General features: G+C 41.0%; 1 protein-coding gene across 5 annotated transcripts in view; it reads right to left on the bottom strand.

Moving 5' to 3' along the window:
- PCGF3 (polycomb group ring finger 3) overlaps positions 1-18,546 on the bottom strand; it is a 64,967-nt gene that overhangs the window by 12,420 nt on the left and 34,001 nt on the right. For 4 of the 5 annotated variants that reach the window (XM_076362804.1, XM_076362802.1, XM_076362803.1 and 1 more), the window contains 3 exons: positions 9,055-9,172; positions 3,240-3,336; positions 558-613 (listed from right to left, as the gene is read on the bottom strand). In XM_076362804.1, coding sequence (XP_076218919.1) covers positions 558-613; positions 3,240-3,336; positions 9,055-9,163 — 262 coding nt within the window. In that variant the 5' untranslated portion in view covers positions 9,164-9,172. Of the gene's footprint in view, positions 1-557; positions 614-3,239; positions 3,337-9,054; positions 9,188-18,546 lie in introns of those variants that run through there. The other variant, XM_076362801.1, reaches the window with a different exon arrangement.

The raw sequence follows: 18,546 nt of genomic DNA, 5'->3' as shown, positions 1-18,546 counted from the left end.
AAATGAATTAAAATACTCTATTTAAATGAAAGTTGTAACATACATTAAGACAAAAAATTACTGAGCAGTTACTATAAAGTACTCCTTTAGTTGAACAGATTCAGTCTCAAAGAGGATTATGAAAACACAAATTGAAAGTTACCTGCTAAGAAAGGACTGACAGTAGCAGAAACTTCACTGAAACTAAAAGCTGTTCTGCATTACATTCTACATCTGAGAATTCCCAAAAGATGGCACAAGTTTAAGTACACAGTTTAACAAGAACAAATGAGAGTTACAGTGTGCCAACATTCAAAAGCTGAACTACTATTCTGCTTTACATAATACTACTTCTTGAAGAAATATCCCATCTTTCCTCCCACCACCACCTCCCCCAATTGCTGCTAGTACACGTATGAAATTAATCACTAGAAATGACACAAATGAAGGAATACGGTTTTCCATTGTATTTTCACTCAGTTCCCCCCCTGCATTTTCATCATCTGAAACTTTTTTTTTTTAAGCATTAAAGAAGTACATGCAAAACCACCTCCTAAAAAGGTCATACCACAACTTACCTTCTTGGAGGCCTGGCACAAGTTTGTAAACAATATCTTGCATTGTTCTGTCATGACTAGCAAGAAAAAAACAAAATAAAAAGTTGAAGTCAACCATCTTGATTCAAAACATTTATCTTAAAAAAGTTCCAGTACTAATTTGATGTAAAAATCTCTAAATTCACCTAAGAATTTCAATTCTCAAATCAGTATTTACATCAAACGAGAGGACAGTAACATGAAACAAATTATGAAAAAGTACAGGCTAAGACAGAAACCCAATGTAAGTTTGAGGAAGAATAGTCTTGGACATGTGGAGAATGACAGCCCATGGTACATGGCCTCCTGCATCAAGGCAAGTATGTCACTAATAATCTCAAAATTCTTTGACAACTTTGAGGTAAAGTAATTTTTATTACAAAAGCATCAAGGATAGTCTGTTTCTTACCCTTACAGACTCATCTCTTGCATTTCTAAGATTATTTAGTTATCTTCACTAGGCTTTACCAAAAATGCAAGAAAACAGCTCACAGAAAAAGGCCGCAACAATAAAATTTTACTTTGCTCCAAAAAGCTAACATTTTAACTGTGAGCAACATTACGTAGCTCAGAAGCCCGGATAGGTAGTGTGGCTTAAATAAAAGAAAGGTAATAATCCCACTGGAACTGGAAAGGCAGCAGGACTGGTTAAGATTCTAAACTTTAATTCCCAGCTCACCTAGACAAAATTCTATTTTAGTCTAAAATAAGTCGCTGTCTGAAAGAAACAAAATATCACCCTAAATTCCAATTGATAAATAAAATCAGAAACATTTCAAATGTCTGTCTTGGCTGCTGCAAGGTCATTACCCCAATAGAGCTTGCAATACCAAATCCTGAATCTGACTTAAATAGGAGAAGAGGCTTACAAGAGTAGTCTGAGGCTTCTCATCACCTGACATGAGCACTTCACAGCAGTAGAGACCAGTGAACAAGTACAGAAATGGTGACAAATCAAGAGATTTACAATCAACCATTAGAATCTTTTAAGTAGCACTACAAGAAGAATCAAAATATTATTAGGTCTAAAATGCATGACATTTCAACCAGTAGTAGCCCCATTTGCACCGGCTGGGATTTTCAAGTATCACGTGTAGATTGCAAGAACATCTCCAAAAATATTTCAGCATAAATGAGTAAATCAGCCATCACTATTAGATCAGAGGTGAGAATTTAACAGCATTCAGAAATGTGAAACAGGAAACACATTTGGTTTACCTATTTTCCAGATAGAGGGAGATTAATAGGAGTGCAAATCTACATTCTAATACATACTGTGAAACTCCTGACTGTCAATTCTTTGTTAAAATATATATATACACAAAACTAGGCTGGGCAAAGGCTGTTTCAGTCTTGAAGGGGCAGTATTTTATAACTAGTTCAGGCAAAATACTTCTTTTGAAGTGTATTTAATGACCAAAACCAAGTAGCAAATTCCTTTCTAGCTGTTCTCAACTTGATGCTGTTTCCTGGCCCTTTTTGGCACAGAAAACAAGCTTCTGAACCAAGGCACTGGTGTATTCCTGTAGCTTTACAGAAGACAAATGTGCTGTCTTAAGTGTCATTTATTTGTTCTTGCCTATTAGCATCTACTTGTCCCTTCAAAGCATACACTCATATAGTGTATTATCAGTGTATCCCATAACGTATTATCAGTGTACACTATTATTCTTCAAATGCAGAGATGGCGTAACTAGTTTCAGGCTCCTGAATCAGGATCAGCTTGAGCAATATAAATGTATATAGAATATCTGACAGTTTTCTGTAAAAATGAAGAGAAATCAGACTCATTTTCTATAAGCATTGCTTCAGAAGGTGTTATAGAACTGAGAAAGGCACATTGAAAACTGCCACAAACAAAAGGAAACTCTTCATAAAGGTAGGCGAAACACTACTTAATATGCAACACCTAGCGCAAACACACTGTCACATGGATTTGCATCAGCAAAAATTACTACAGTTTAGTAAAATGAAAGGAAAGCACTGAAGGAAAAGAAAGGGAATGTCTTTTCTGAAAACAAAAGAAAAAAACCCCAAATACTTAGTAAAAAAAAGGAAACCTGTGAACACCACCACATTCATGTTAGGTCAGAAAGTGAGAGCACTTTGTGTAGGGATCAAAATAGAACAAAGGACAAGATGGTTCCATTCTAGAGATTAAAGCCACTGGTCTAATATTTTTGTTGCCATATTCTTACCTGTTCCTATGAACTAAAGAGACCTTTGAAAGATTAACTGAATGATAAAGCTGACAATTATTTCTCTTATTGCTCTGTCAGATACTGAAAAGCACTGTTCAACTGAGACTAATTATTTTGAGGATTTTGTAAACGTATAATTTCTATAAATGTTTCATTTGTTTCACTTTTACAACCCAAGCATACAAAATGAGGAATGACTAAATCCCATTAAAACACACAAAAATTAAACAGTAAAGGGCACACTTTGCTTGCTTTTAAGTCTGGAAGAAGCGAGCTGATGTCAAGGAGTTGCAAATTCATAGCAAAGTTTGATCCCATATCTCCTCAATCACCTTCAACCTTCCTTTTAAATGTTTAACATGCTGATAAGCAAGTAAGAAAATTTAGGAAAAAGCTGTGCTGTATTAAAAAGGCTGAAACAGTCTAAGAGTGAAGCTAGTTGCACTTTTGCTTTCATACTTACCCAATATACTGTAACGGGTGGCTCTGATGTATAACAATTCTACAGGTCGGACAGGTGTTGTTTTCCTCCAAGTATTTCACTAGGCAGCTTCTGCAGACTGATAACAAGGACATTAATAATTAAAAAGAATTAAAAGAAGCATAATGAAAAAAAGTTTGTTTTTATACAGTCACAGAAATGCACCTTACTGAAATTTACACAAAGTTTGTTTTTTACATCATGTAAGCATGACGTCTAATCATGCAGAATACAGTTTCCAGTATCTTTCATTAATGTACTTGACACAGGGAAGTGATGCAATAGAATTAAGGCATCTGTACCTAGCCAGAGTCTTCCTAACAAGCGTACAACACACAATCCCACTCTGGAATTTACTAGAAAAGCAATTTCTAGCAGGTCAACATCATATTGCTTGCATCATTCAGCTTTCACCGATGATATTACAGGAACTGTATGCCATTAAGATACTAAACTTATTTGCTTTAACCATGGCCACATACAGAAGTAAAGTGTACAGCGGTGATGAACCTAACACAAAAAATTATTCCAAAGTTGGATACTTTTTAAAAGAACAGAAAACTTTCAAAAGTATATCCAGGTGCTATTTTAATTCTAACTTTCACAGAGTACACTACAGTTAAACTTCCACCAGAAAAAAATTACATAGTCACAGACCTTCAGTATTTGTAAAATGTCCTGGTAGAAGTTGCTAAAGCAGTCATCCGTTATAAAGCTGCATGCTTTTGGAGCTTTTTCCATATGCATACACACAATCATCTGTATCTCATTCAAAGTAAACTATTTATGCTTCCCCCCCCAGCCCCCAGAAACAGTATTCATAGTATACACTACTACATGATATCCTGACTCACATGAAGTTACAACTCAAAATGTAGGGGAAAAAAAAAAAGAGGGGGGGAATAACTTTTTCTTAAACAGCAGCAGTTCATTTAATCTTGCTATTAATGCACTTGTTCTTACCACATAAGTGAAAGAATTTCTGTAACTATAGTGCCATCTACCTCTCAGACAAGATGATAGTACAATTAAACAAACACCTGTTAATACCAAAAAAATTATGCAGCAGCAAATGAAGCGTAGTAAGTTTGCATTCTGCATTGTATCTACACACTTAGGATGACAGTACTGCTGCTGGTAGAGGTTATGGTTAGACCAAGCCTCATAGCTTTGCACACTAAGCACAGATCTTGCACAGCAGTCTGTGCCAGTGGAACGCCAGGGCAGTAAATCCATTTGCAAAAGTGAAGACAAGCCCCAGTCTTACCAAGTCAATGAAAGCAGAACCTGACAGTGGAAGCAGGGACAGGTATCCTGGGAAGAGTATAGGGACATTGCCTGATTGTGTAGGGGTGGGGTCAGGAAGGCCAAGGCGCAGCTGGAGCTGAACTTGGCAAGGGACACAAAGAATAATAAGAAGGGCTTCTATGGGTATGTCAGCCAGAGAAGAAAGGTCAAATAAAGTGTACCGCCCCTATGAACAAGGCTGGCAAACTGGTAACAACAGACGAGAAGAAGGCTGAGTTACTCGACAACTTTTTTGCCTCAGTCTTCACTGGCAGTCTCTCTTCCCACACTTATTGAGTGGATGGACCTCAAGGCAGGGACTGGGGGAGCAAAGTCCATCCCACTGTAAAAGAAGATCAGGTTTGAGACCACCTGAGGAACCTGAACATACTAAGTCTATGGCACCTGACGAGATGCATCCGAGAGTCCTGAAGGAATTCGCTGATGTAGTTGCCAAGCCACTCTCCATGATTGTCATGGCAGTCAGATGAAGTCCCCGGTGACTGGAAAAGGGAAACATTGCACCCATTTTTATAAAGGGTAGAAAGGGAGGATCCTGGGGACTACAGACCTGCCAGCCTCATCTCTGTGCCTGGGAATATTATAGAACAGATCCTCCTAGAAGCTATGCTAAGCACATGGAGGACAGGGAGGTGATTCGAGACAGCCAGCATGGCTTCACCAAGGGCAAGTCCTGCCTGACTAACCTAGTGGCCTTCTACAATGGAGTGACTACCTCAGTGGACAAGGGAAGAGCTACTGATGTCATCTACCTGGACCTCTGTGAGACCTTTGACAAGGTCCCCCACAACATCCTCCTCTCTAAACTGGAGAGGTATGGATTTGATAGATGGACTGTTCGGTGGATAAGGAATTGGTTGGATGGTGGCATCCAGAGAGTAGTGGTCAACAGCTCAATGTCCGGATGGAGATCAAGCATGAGTGGTGTCCCGCAGGGGTCTGTATTGGGATCAGTACTGTTTAATATCTTCATCAACGACGTAGACAGTGGGATTGAGTGCACCCTCAGCAAGTTTGTACATGACACCAAGCTGAGTGGTGCGGTTGACATGCCAGAGGGATAGCATGCCATCCAGAGGGACCTAGACAAGCTCAAGAAGTGGGCCCATGTGAACCTCATGAGGTTTAACAAGGCCAAGTGCAGGTCCTGCACCTGGGTCAGGGCAATCCCCAGTATCAATACAGGCTGGGGGATGAAGGGATTGAAAGCAGCCCTGCGAAGAAGGACTTGGGGGTACTGGTGGATGAAAAGCTGGACATGAGCCAGCAATGTGTGCTCGCAGCCCAGAAGGCCAATCGTATCCTGGGTGCTTTCAAAAGAAGCATAGCCAGCAGGTTGAGGGAGGTGATTCTGCCCCTCTACTCTGCTCTGGCGAGACCCCACCTGGAGTACTGAGTCCAGCTCTGGAGCTCTCAGCATAAGAAAGACATGGACCTGTTGGAGCGGGTCCAGAGGAGGGCCATGAAAATGATCAGGGGGATGGAATACCTCTCCTATGAAGAAAGGCTGAGAGAGTTGGCATTGTTCAGCGTGGAGAAGAGAAGACTCTGGGGAGATGCTATTGTGGCCTTTCAATACTTAAAGAGGGCTTATGAGAAAGGTGGGGACAGACTTTTCAGTAGGGCCTGTTACAATAGGACAAGGGGTAATGGTTTTAAACTAAAAGAGGGCAGAGTCAGACTAGATATAAGGAAGACATTTTTTACTATGAGGGTGGTAAAACACTGGCACAGGTTGCCCAGAGAGGTTGAAGATGCCCCATCCCTGGAAACATTCAAGGTCAGGTTGGACAGGGTTCTGAGCAACCTGATCTAGCTGAAGATGTCCCTGCTCATTGCAGGGGTTTTGGACATGACCTTTAAAGGTCCCTTCCATCCCAAACCATTCTACAATACCTTCTAAAACAACCTCCCATTTCAGTACATCTTCTAGTTTGGACTAGGTATACATGGACTTCTCCTAAATTGAACTCATCACAAGTTGGCTCAGGTTCTGGCAGGTTTATTAGTCTAAGCACAGCATCCAAATAAATGCAACTAGGTAGCTTATGGAGGGTGCTGCAGTCTTCTAGATTGGTTCTTTTTTCACAGGGTCAAGTTGGGATTAATAAACTCTCCTGAAACTGGAAGTCCTAGGAGTATGGGACCATCAATATGGGAAGCCTATAATGCTAGTGTCTGAAACAATAGTATTACTAGAGTTTTTCCATTACCTGGGATTTCTAAAGTCTCCAACCTCCATTCAAAATAATACCTTTCATAACATATGAGACTTTCCCTTTCATAACATACAAGGACAGCATTCACACATAAAAACTAATGAAACTCAAATTACAAACGTAAAAGTTTAACAAGACCTGCATGTATCTGCTAACCTAGACTTCTAATCAAGAAACAGATGTAAACTAGGAAAGACTTAACACTGAGTTACTACTAATGAAGTCTTTATCTACTGACTTATAGGCCTGCCTATCACCAACCAACTAAAGATGTAGCAGAGAAATAAGTAGGAAAGGGAGCAAAACACGCTTGTTTTCCCCTGAATTCTATTTTACAAAAAAAGTCAGCCCTGTCCCTCCAAAGGACTGGCCTTGGTCCTCCAAATGACTCTCACCAAAGGACTCAAGAACTACATTTACTACTGAAGTGAAGAGTCTCTGAATGTCTGAAGGACAGGAAATTAAGAGAAAAATTAAAAAGATAAGAAAACTGTGCAGTTTTGAGTAGAAACAGAAAGAAAATTTCAAGGTGGTATAATTCAGCAGAGAATTCACTATCTCAACAGACAGGGCACTTTCAAGATAGATTTTGCAAGGATGCTTTTCCAGGAATATATATTAATTAGCATTAACATATAGAATACAAACAATGCCAACATGTATGAAGTTTTCTAAAAGGACAGAGGCTGTGTGCCTGTAATTCTACAGGACACACGCTGAAGTAGTATTCTGAAAATATAAACAGCCAAAATAAGGGAGAGACAAGTCACAAGGAGACACAAAAAAAAAAAAAAAAAAACAACGCAGCAGACACTAGCAAGGAGCATTCCCTGGCTTTTGAAGCAAGCACTGAAGCACTGTGGATTATTAAGTTTCCTCCATAAGCAAATGTAACAAATGGTGTAGATGATGTCAGCTAAGGGGTTTTTGTGGGTCTGGTGGTTTGTTGTTTTTTGTTTGGGTTTTTTTTTTTTTAAAGAACAATGAGAAATGACCCTCTAGCTTTATGTAAGCCATGTTAACTTGTTATAATACTGGTTTTGTATATAATCTTGTTAATAGCAGCAGTAAAGAATTTGGGGCAAAACTAAGTAAAGTCTAGCTTAAGGATCTCTATACTCCAGAAAGAACACTATGGAAATTAAGATGTGAAACAGATGCAGAAGGGACATGAGAATAACCAAAGTGACATGGAAGCATGACAAGAACAACAAACTCATTAAAGCTGATGAACAGCACTTCTAAATGAAATACAATGGAAAACAATCTCTGACAAATCATGTGCATTGTATTTCCTCTTTGTAAGACATTTTAGGTGAAGAGTAAGTCCACTGAAACTTTCATTTTTGGAGATGAAGCCACTGCCACCAAATAATTCCCTTCCAAGAAAGTTTAGGACTATGGGTCAAGCTATTCAAACAACATACTAGCTTTATCAGAATAAGGGTAAAATACTGTGACAGAAGCATTTTAAAACATGCTTTTAAACCTACCTTGGCAAAGGAAACCAAGGATTAGAACAGATTCAAGACAGATAATAGTTTTGGAGTTACCACTTTGGACTATAAGGGTCCTTCTCCTCAGAAGGAATCTTTCTGGATCTTTAGCTGGAACTGTGCTAATATGCAAGGTTTCCATCAGAATATTGCAAACCCAAGCACTCCTATATCCCACGATGTCAACAACAAAGATGCTGGGATGGACTTACACCTTCAGTTTTCTTGAAGCCTAAGGCTTTGCAAGGTACTACGGCAAACTTCACTGGTGTGAAACTAGAAATTCACAAAGTAACATAACAACAAACAACTACCTCATCACAGTATTTTGGAACAAAAGCTTATTTCTAGGGAACAATACAATATACTTATTCTTTATTGATAAACTATGGCTGCTTTCTGTAGAGGAACAGGAGAGCAAGAGACATTTGGAAGGCTCCAGGTGGAGAACATATGCTATGTCAACTGTCACAGAAGAGAGAACTAGGCATTCCACACTCCTTTAGCAGGAAGACAGATGCATTCTTGAATGCATACGTTACCACTAATTGCATATGGCTTCAAGTTTGTGCAGTACAGCTTTAATGTTCTCTTCATTTGCTTTGTTAAAAAAAAGCAAATCATCTGTTAAAAAAAAGCAGTGTCTAGTGAAGCACACATTATTTTGGCTGATGCACAATAGATTTTTTTATTTCAACTAAAAACCATTAAAACATGTTGCACATCAAGTTAAAAAAAAAACAATTTCATTAACTTAATTATACTTCTACTTACAAGTATGTAAGCATTCTGTTACAGTAGTAGCATCAATCAGGTATCCATTGCACAGACGACAGGTTATATGGGCATTAATGTCCCAAAGCTTAATCTTTCTCGTTAGCATCTTTGGTGTCTGCAGAAAAGACATATCATAAAGTAACACAGCTGTAGTGATGAGGTAAAAGTCATTTGGGAATAAATGATTAACTAGAATTAACCCTACAGATATGTTTATACAGCTTTAGGCTCTCATATACTGTATATGCGCACACACGCACAATGATAGCACTAACTTTTAAAGAACTTCACAGAAGTGAAAATGTAAAACCCACACTATTTCGCAAGTCAAAATTTCAATAGCACAGAAAACAGTCTTTCTAGCGTGCTATTTATAAGTTCCTTTACCAAACGAGGGACTTTATTTAAGGTGAAACCCTACTACTCTACTGATCTAAGTCACCACGTTCAGCCTAGTAACGGGGAAAAATTCACAAAAATTTGGAGAGAGAAAATCCTCAAAGCGATTGGAGAATTGAAAGCATTTTGATAATTGAAAAGTCAAAATAACTGGGTCCGATTTGGCTGATAGGTTTAACCACACTTTTAAGTGTTCACCTTGTGCCAGCATGGTTAAAGCATAATTTTGAAGCTGTGTCTCAGTAATTGAGCTGAAAAGTAAACCTTCTGAAATCCCATTTTATTTAAACTCAAGTTAATTAAAGAACACATTACAAACTAAAATAGTCTCATTGGCAGGGCTGCAGTTTATTGTACTAAGAAGTGAACAAGAAAGTTTTTCTCTCTTCAGACTAAGGGATGGCATAACCACCATTAAAAGGAATAAAAATCAGAAATTAAAAATGGAACAGCTCATTTAACTTTTTTTGCAGCAACCCCAATTGCTTTTAGAGAAAACACCACACAAAGCCCATGCCTTAACAAACAGTTATCTTTTAAATATAGCTATATTTCATGTTTCAAAATACATTGAAAAGAAAAAATTGTACTGTAGCATAAGTTGACAGCATTAGAGTTAATTAACTAAAGCAGCCTAAACTGGCTTACAACCTATTACATTTGGTTCCCAAACTGCAGAAGCCACCGAATTACACTGTTTTCCATTAAAGTGACTTTACTGTCACTGGCTCACAAATACTAGTTTTCATCTAGCTTACTTTGGAATACATTTCAGAATTTGAATGGTGACACATGTTCCCCAAATTTCACATAGAAATATTGTAACAAGGTTGTCTGATCTTTAATTTCATTTGTCATATTCTTTTTCTATGTTCAATGAAGCGGTACTAAGCAAAAAGAACTATCAAAAGGCAAACTTTCACACTAATCTGAACTATACCAGCACTGAAAAAGTACTTTATATTCCATTATAACCAATGGAAAAGCACATCCAACACCCATCCATTAAAGCCTGCATTGTCCTATACAAAAATGACTAGGAAGGCTTCCAGTTCTCATGGCTAAGAAGTAAATGACACAAAAAAATCAAACTTATTTTGTGGTATTTGAGATTTCTTAATTAAGCTAATGACTAGCTATTACAGAAGAATGAAAGCACAACTTGGTTTTGCAGTACACAAGATAGGTCAGAATCTATGCTAGGAAACCGAATTACTTTTCCAAATTGTATTTTATAGATTTATTTCTAACCAGCTGAAAGCCAGCCACATATTAAACCCTTGGAAGTTAGTGCACGAGGTCTCCAGTTAAAGAAGCTACTGCATGAAGTAAGTACATTTCTATGGCACAGGGGAAGAGCTATTCAACATCACTCCTTAAGGAGAGTTCAGGAGATGGCTTAAAACCACCAGTTAAATAGAAAGTCAGCACACTGGAAAACATGATTCATGACAGGCAAAAGAGAAATTATGCTACAAGGATATTTAAAAAGGCAATATCAATACAACTCTAGTTACTTGCCTAGGCAGGAATTCAGAAAAAGGTGTTCAGGATCACCACACACTGAATCCAAGCACTAATGAAGCAGAAGAGCCAAAGGTATTATGGTGAAAACTGAAGCAAAGAAATTATTTATTTTCTAGAAAAAGCATGACAATTTTTCCCTACTACAGTAGAGACAAGCACTGCCACTAGAAAAAAACCTGCAACAAACAAAAACCAGTTCAGATAGGGTATGATAATATGAGAACAATGAATGAACCACACAATTTAGAAAGTAAAAATACTACAAAATGGTAATAAAGCCCATTGTGCCAGAAAAAGAGGATAGCAAAGATAATACACACTTCACTAACTGAATGGGAAACAAAATCATACACTTTTTGGAAATGGAAAAATACATGTCTTCTGGAATATCCAGAGCAAGCCTGCCAAAATGACCTTTCAAGAATGACACAAAGACCCTCTCGTTAGATGTTTAAAGAACAGAAATTGGGAACTATTGGAAGCAGCAGCAGAACAGGAACAGGTTTTTCCAGGGCATTAGACACTTCAGTTTCAAAGCAAGACAAAACCTACAGTAGATTTCTCCAGAAGGCCTGGCCCACACTGTTATGTTGCAGCTGCTAAAACAAGAGAATGATCTCTTCTCTGCATATGCAGAGGCCCAGACCTGGTGGCTTCAACATGGCTTGAATCTCCAATAAGCAATGCAATTTGTAAGGTCTGTAAGCAAGCTGACAGTGTCAGACTCCACTTTAGCCTGCATCTTGTGCAACTGAAACCTATGTCCTCTAGTCTCAGGAAAAAGAAGAAAATTGGAATGCCTCTCATTTTTCAAAACGGTTAACCTGTAACAATAGGAGGCCTTATTAAAAATAAAAAAGAAAAAACAAAGGGGGGGGGGGGGGCAGACCAGTTCACATCTATTTAGAAAGGAAGGGAGGAGCTAGCAAGACAATGGCATATGACCAAGATGTCAGTTCAGTTCAACAACGTATTTAAAGACTCAGACTTTGAAGACAACTTGAAGACAACTTTCCCTGATGGAAAGAGAAAAAAAAATTAGCAAAACTACTGACCTATATAAAGAAGAAATAGAAGGACTAATATTACAGCCTCATATAAGAAATCAAATTCATTAATAACAGCAAAAAAATTAAAAACATGAAGTAATTCCATAGTAATTACCTGTCTGTATCACTTCAGAGGAAAGTAAATAACTAATTGCAAATTTCACCACCACTTTTCTATCATTATTAATGTATTTGAAAAGGATACATAGTCATACTACAAAATACGAAGCTAAGCTACCATTCACAATACTTAGGAAGAAACTCTCCATGTGGGTAGATGGCTAATATAGGATGTCTTCCATGTTCCTATCTGGAATATTGTCGTGGTTTAACCTCAGCTGGCAACTGAGCAGCGCACAGCCGCTTGCTCACTCCCCCTGCCCTGGTGGGATGGGGGAGAGAATCAGAACAGTAAAAATCAGAAAACTCGTGGGTTGAGATAAGAACAGTTTAATAACTGAAATAAAGTAAAATAATAATAATAATAATAATAATAATAATAATAATAATAATAATAATAATAATAGAAGAATATACAAAGCAAGTGATGCACAATACAATTGCTCACCATCCGCCGACTGATGCCCAGCCAGTTCCCGAGCAGCAGTCACTGCCTCCCCAGCTTATATGCTAAGCATGATGTCGTATGGTATGGAATATCCCTTTGGCCAGTTTGGGTCACCTGTCCTGGCTGTGCCCCCTCCCAGCTTCTTGTGCACCTCCAGCCTTCTCAGTCGGTAGAGCATGGGAAGCTGAAAAGTCCTTGACTTAGTATAAACACTGCTTAGCAACAACTAAAGCATTGGTGTGTTATCACATTATTCTCATGCTAAATCCAAAACACAACACTATGCCAGCTACTAGGAAGAAAATTAACCCTACTCCGGCCAAAACAAGGACAGTATCCACCCCTTATTCTATACCATCTACGTCATGCCCAGGTTCCATACTTTCCAATACGTTTTACTTAATCACCACTACTTTTCTTGTCTTTTGATATATACACACAGATATCATTCCCTTAGTCTATGGGCTGTCCCTATAAAATGTTCATTGTGTTCATTTAGTACATGATTTTGAATTCCATCTGTAATAATAGTCTTTCAGGGCAGGAAAGATGGTATGCGGTGTTGGATTGTTGCATGTTGAAGTCAGTTCTGGTTCCATCATCACTGCTCGTTGCTCGGTTTCAAAGTTCATTCTGCATTAAGGTGGGTGATTCTTACCATTGATATAGCATATAATATTACGTAGCAATTAACATCATACAATTTAATTCATTGGCTGTTCTCACCGAAAATCAAATCCCCTTGAGGTACACATCAGACTTCCCCATCCTTCCGCATTATCCACCAAGTGCACCCAGGTACTTGAGCAAAAGCAATCCCACAGATGGGTTTGCCTTTGCCCGAGGCAGGAATAACCCAGACTGTCTTCCCTGGCATATTTTTATGTGCATCGACAGTATGTAAGTTTTCACTGGGCAGGGCCAGGATAGTGTTCCAGGTGGTGGCATGGAGCATGGGATATGTTTCCAGCCAGCCGGTGGTTGCCTCCACCATTGTAAGCACGTGGCGCTTGCCTTGGCAGGTTTGTGGGAGTGTGACATAATCAATCTGCCAGGCCTACCCATATATCTGTATTTCAACCATCGTCCTCCATACCAGAGGGGCTTTAACCGCTTGGCTTGCTTGACTGCAGCGCATGTTTCACATTCATAGATAACCTGTGCAATAGCGCCCATGGTCAAGTCCACCCCTCGATCACGAGCCCATCTATACGTTGCATCTCTTCCTTGGTGATCTGAGGTGTCATGGGCCCACCAAGCTAGAAATAATTCACCCTTATGTTGCCAGTCCAGATCCACCTGAGCCACTTCAATCTTAGCAGCCTGATCCACCTGCTGGTTGTTTTGGTGTTCCTCAGTGGCCTGACTCTTGGATACGTGAGCATCTACACGACAGACTTTTACAACCAGGTTCTCTACCCAGGCAGCAATATCTTGCCACAATGCGGCAGCCCAGATGGGTTTGCCTCTGCGCTGCCAGTTGCTCTGCTTCCATTGCTGAAAGCACCCCCACAGGGCACTTGCCACCATCCATGAGTCAGTATAGAGACTATGCACTGGCCACTTTTCTCGGTTAGCAATGTCTAAACCTAGCTGGATGGCCTTTACTTCAGCAAATTGGCTCAGTTCACCTTCTCCTTCAGCAGTTTCTACAACTTGTTGTATAGGACTCCACACAGCAGTCTTCTATCTCCAATGCTTTCCTATAATATGACAGGATCCATCAGTGAACAGGGCATATTGCTTCTCATTTTCTTGTTACACAGTGGGGCCTCTTCAGCATGTGTCACCTCCTCCTCTGGTGATTTTCCAAAATCTTTGCCTTCTGGCCAGTCCACAGTCACTTCCAAGATTTCCTATTTGAACCCGTTGTGTGATCAGTGTGAGCCACTTACTCCATGTAGCATCAGTTGTGTGATGTGTACAGGGAATCCTCCCTTTGAACATCCAGCCCAGCACCGGCAGTCAGGGTGCCCGGAGGAGCTGTGCTTCAGTAGCAACCACTTCCGAAGCAGCTCAAACCCCTTCATATGCTACCAATCTCTCTTTTTCAGTTGGAGTATAGCGGGCCTCGGATCCTTTGTATCCCCCACTCCAAAATCCTAGGGGTTGACCTCGAGTCTCCCCTGGTGCTTTCTGCCAGAGGCTCCAGGTAGGGCCATTCTCCCTGGCTGTGGTGTAGAGCACATTTTTTACATCTTGTCCTGCCCAGACTGGCCCAAGGGCTACTGCATGAACAATCTCTTGTTTCATTTGTTCAAACGCTTGTCGTTGTTCAGGGCCCCATTTGAAATCGTTCTTCTTCTGGGTCACTTGACAGAGAGCGTTTACAATCACACTGTAATTTGGAATATGCATTCTCCAAAAACCCATAACACCAAAGAAAGCTTGTGTTTCCTTTTTACTAATTGGTGCAGACATGGCTGTTGTTTTGTTGCTCACATCCATTGGGATTTGACAGCATCCATCTTGCCATTTTAGCCCTAAAAACTGGATCTCCTGTGCAGGTCCCTTGACTTTACTTTGTTTTATGGCAAGACAAGCTTTCAGAAGGATTTGGATTGTTTTATTCCCTTTCTCAAAAACTTCTCCTGCTGTGTTGCCCCACACAATTATATCATCAATGTATTGCAGGTGTTCTGGAGCTTCACCCTGTTCCAGTGCAGTCTGGATCAGTCCATGGCAAATGGCGGGGCTGTGTTTCCACCCGTGGGGCAGTCAGTTCCAGGTGTACTGGATGCCCCTCCAAGTGAAAGCAAACTGTGGCCTGCACTCTGCCGCCAAAGGGATTGAGAAAAATGCATTAGTGATATCAATTGTGGCATACCACTTGGCTGCCTTTGACTCCAGTTCGTATTGAAGTTCTAGCATGCCCGGCATGGCAGCACTCAGTGGTGGCGTGACTTTGTTCAGGCCATGATAATCTACTGTTAGTTTCCACTCTCCATTAGATTTTCACACTGGCCATATGGGACTGCTGAAGGGTGAGCGAGTCTTGCTGATCACTCCTTGGCTCTCCAGTCAACAAATCAGCTTATGGATGGGAATCAGGGAGTCTCGGTGCGATATTGCTGCTGGTGCACCGTTGTGGTGGCGATTGGCATCTGTTGGTCTTCGACCTTCAGCAACCCCACAAATAGAAGGGTCCTCCGAGAGACTGGGCAAGGTAGACAGCTGTTTAAGTTTCCTCTGTCTCCAAGACAGCTATACCAAAAGCCCACCAGTGCCTTTTGGGTCCTTGAAATACCCTCTCCTGAGGTAGCCAAGGATGCACAGAGCCTCTGGGCCAGTCACAATGGGATGCTTTTGCCACTCATTCCCAGTTAGGCTCACTTCAGCCTCCAATATAGTCAGCTGTTGGGATCCCCCCGTCACTCCAGAAATACAGATGGGTTCTGCCCCTGTATAGCTTGACGGCATTAGGGTACACTGTGCACTGGTGTCCACTAGAGCCTTATACTCCTGTGGGTCCAATGTGCCAGACCATTGAATCCACACAGTCCAGTAAACCCGGTTGTCCCTTTCCTCCACCTGGTTGGAGGCAGGGCCCCTCTAGTCCTGGTCATAGTATTCGTTACTCACATCTTGTAAATACGAGTCCGAAGTCTTTTCATGAAGATCAGAAGTAAGATCAGCCCTTCTACTCTGGGGAACTGCCCACTGGAAACCAGAACAGCAGTTTTCCTGGAAGAACCCCCTTTTGTGATTGTTTTTCCTTGCAACTCACGTACCTGTGCCTCTAGGGCTGAGGTAGATTTTCCATCCCGCTTCCTCATGTCCTCTTTGTGGTCACACAGATAAAACCATAGGGTGCCCCGTGGTGTATACCCTTTATATCCTCTCTCTTGAGCAAAAGAACGCTGACTCCTAACAGCTGAGATACTGGTCCGTACAGGTGGGGAGTAGGACCTATCCTCTTCGAGTTGCTGGACCTTCCAGGACAATTTCTCCACAGCTGAGATGAGGGAAGAAGAGAAACTTTCTTCGTATTGCTGGAGTTGGCCGGCCAATTCATACACCGTTTGTCCCTCTCTGTCTTTCCAGGTCATTACTGCCAATGAGTTGGCATACGACGACAGTGCACTCCATACAAACTTCAGCCACATGGGTTGCATGAACTTGACTTCATCTGGATCTTTGGATAGCTGCTTGTCGTCTAGGTCATCATAAATCACCTCCAGCATGGCTAATTCCCTCAGGTACTGGATACCTCTCTCCATGGTGGTCTACTTGCCTGGATGACATAGATCATCTTCCTTGAAAGGATACCTTTCCTTCACGCTTGACAGGACTCGTGTCCAGAGGCTGAGGACTTGTGTCCCTTTTCCAATTGCTTTGCCAATGCCCCCTTCCCTAGAAAGGGATCCCAGCTGCTTGGCTGCTTTACCCTCTAATTCCAGGCTACTGGCCCCATTATCCCAGCATCAGAGCAGCCAGGTGACAATATGCTCGCCTGGACAACAACTGAAATCTTTTCATATATCTCGCAGCTCACTCAGGGATAGGGGTCAGGTGGTTACTGCCTCATTTACAAGTTCTTCCTCTTCTTCCTCCCTGGGCAGCAGCCGGCTCTCCTCCTCCTGTTCTCGCGATAGCCCTTCTCTGGGGTAGTCTGCCTCATCCACTTCTTCCTCCTGCTCCCTCTTAGAAGAGGCTTCTTCATCCCTTACTAAACGAGCTGACTTCTGCTTCCAGTATATATTCTTGTGTATAGGGGCATCTGATACCAGCACAGGTTGGTTCTTTGGTTCAGCCGCAGTGCCTGTCACCGGGGTTGGAGTGGCCGCAGTGCCCGTTGTTTTGTCGTCAGATCCAGAGACCTTCTCTTCCCCTTGAGCGTACTGAATAGTGTTGAACAGGACTCAGTAGGCATGGGCCGGGCCCCAGCACGTTGCAGTGATTTGTATCTCTCTGGAGTTGCCAGGGTGACAGCATAATTTTTCCAAATACTTTACTAGTTTTTCAGGATTCTGCACTTGTTCAGGGGTGAAGTTCTGAAACTCTGGGGGTGCCCACTGTCCTAGGTACCTGCCCATGCTATCCCACACACCCTGCCACTCATAACTATCCAGCCTTGGGGCAGATCTCTGGGTGGTATTCTTAAATTTCTTATTAACCTTAAACAAAACCAAAACAATAGTCCCAAGAAATACCAATAGAAGTATCTTAACTGCCCAAGGATGTTCAAGATACTGAGAAGTTACTGTAATGGAGGAAACATCATAGAAGAAGGTAGCGAAGCCGCCATTCTGTATTTCCTCCATAAAAAAACCTCTCAGAGAAAGAACTATAATTGCTGATTGTCTCCACGAGACAGTACCCGAAGTACAGTAATGGCTTCAGTACAAAGCTCAAATACCAGATTAAGCTCAATGCCAGTGTTTTAGTAAAAAATCTCCCAGGCAAAACATCACTGAACACTGCAGAGCACAGCAAACTGCAAAAACCAACACTAATCTTTAATATGTACAGCAAAAAAAAAAGAACATGATGCAGATCAGGTAAATTAATATCGAGAACAGATGAATCAGTATTGTGACACACAACTGTTAACAGATATAAATCCCTTAATACGCTCTGGTTAATCTGTTACTATCTCAAACCTTTCGAGCACCGCATTGGGCGCCAAAAAGGACTATCATGGTTTAACCCTCAGCCAGCAACTGAGCACCACACAGTTGCTTGCTCACTCCCCCTGCGCTGGTGGGATGGGGGAGAGAATCAGAAGAGTAGAAGTCAGAAAACTCGTGGGTTAAGAACAGTTTAATAAATGAAATATAGTAGAACAGTAATAATAATAATAGTAGAATATACAAAGCAAGTTATGCACGATACAATTGCTCACCATCTGCCAACTGATGCCCAGCCAGTTCCCGAGCAGCAGTCACCGCCCCCGCAGCCAACTCCCCCCAGCTTATATGCTAAGCATGATGTCGTATGGTATGG

Source organism: Aptenodytes patagonicus, chromosome Z (genome assembly GCF_965638725.1).
Source record: "Aptenodytes patagonicus chromosome Z, bAptPat1.pri.cur, whole genome shotgun sequence".
NCBI classification, from domain to species: Eukaryota; Metazoa; Chordata; class Aves; order Sphenisciformes; family Spheniscidae; genus Aptenodytes; species Aptenodytes patagonicus.
This window is presented reverse-complemented; position numbering and strand designations above follow the sequence as displayed.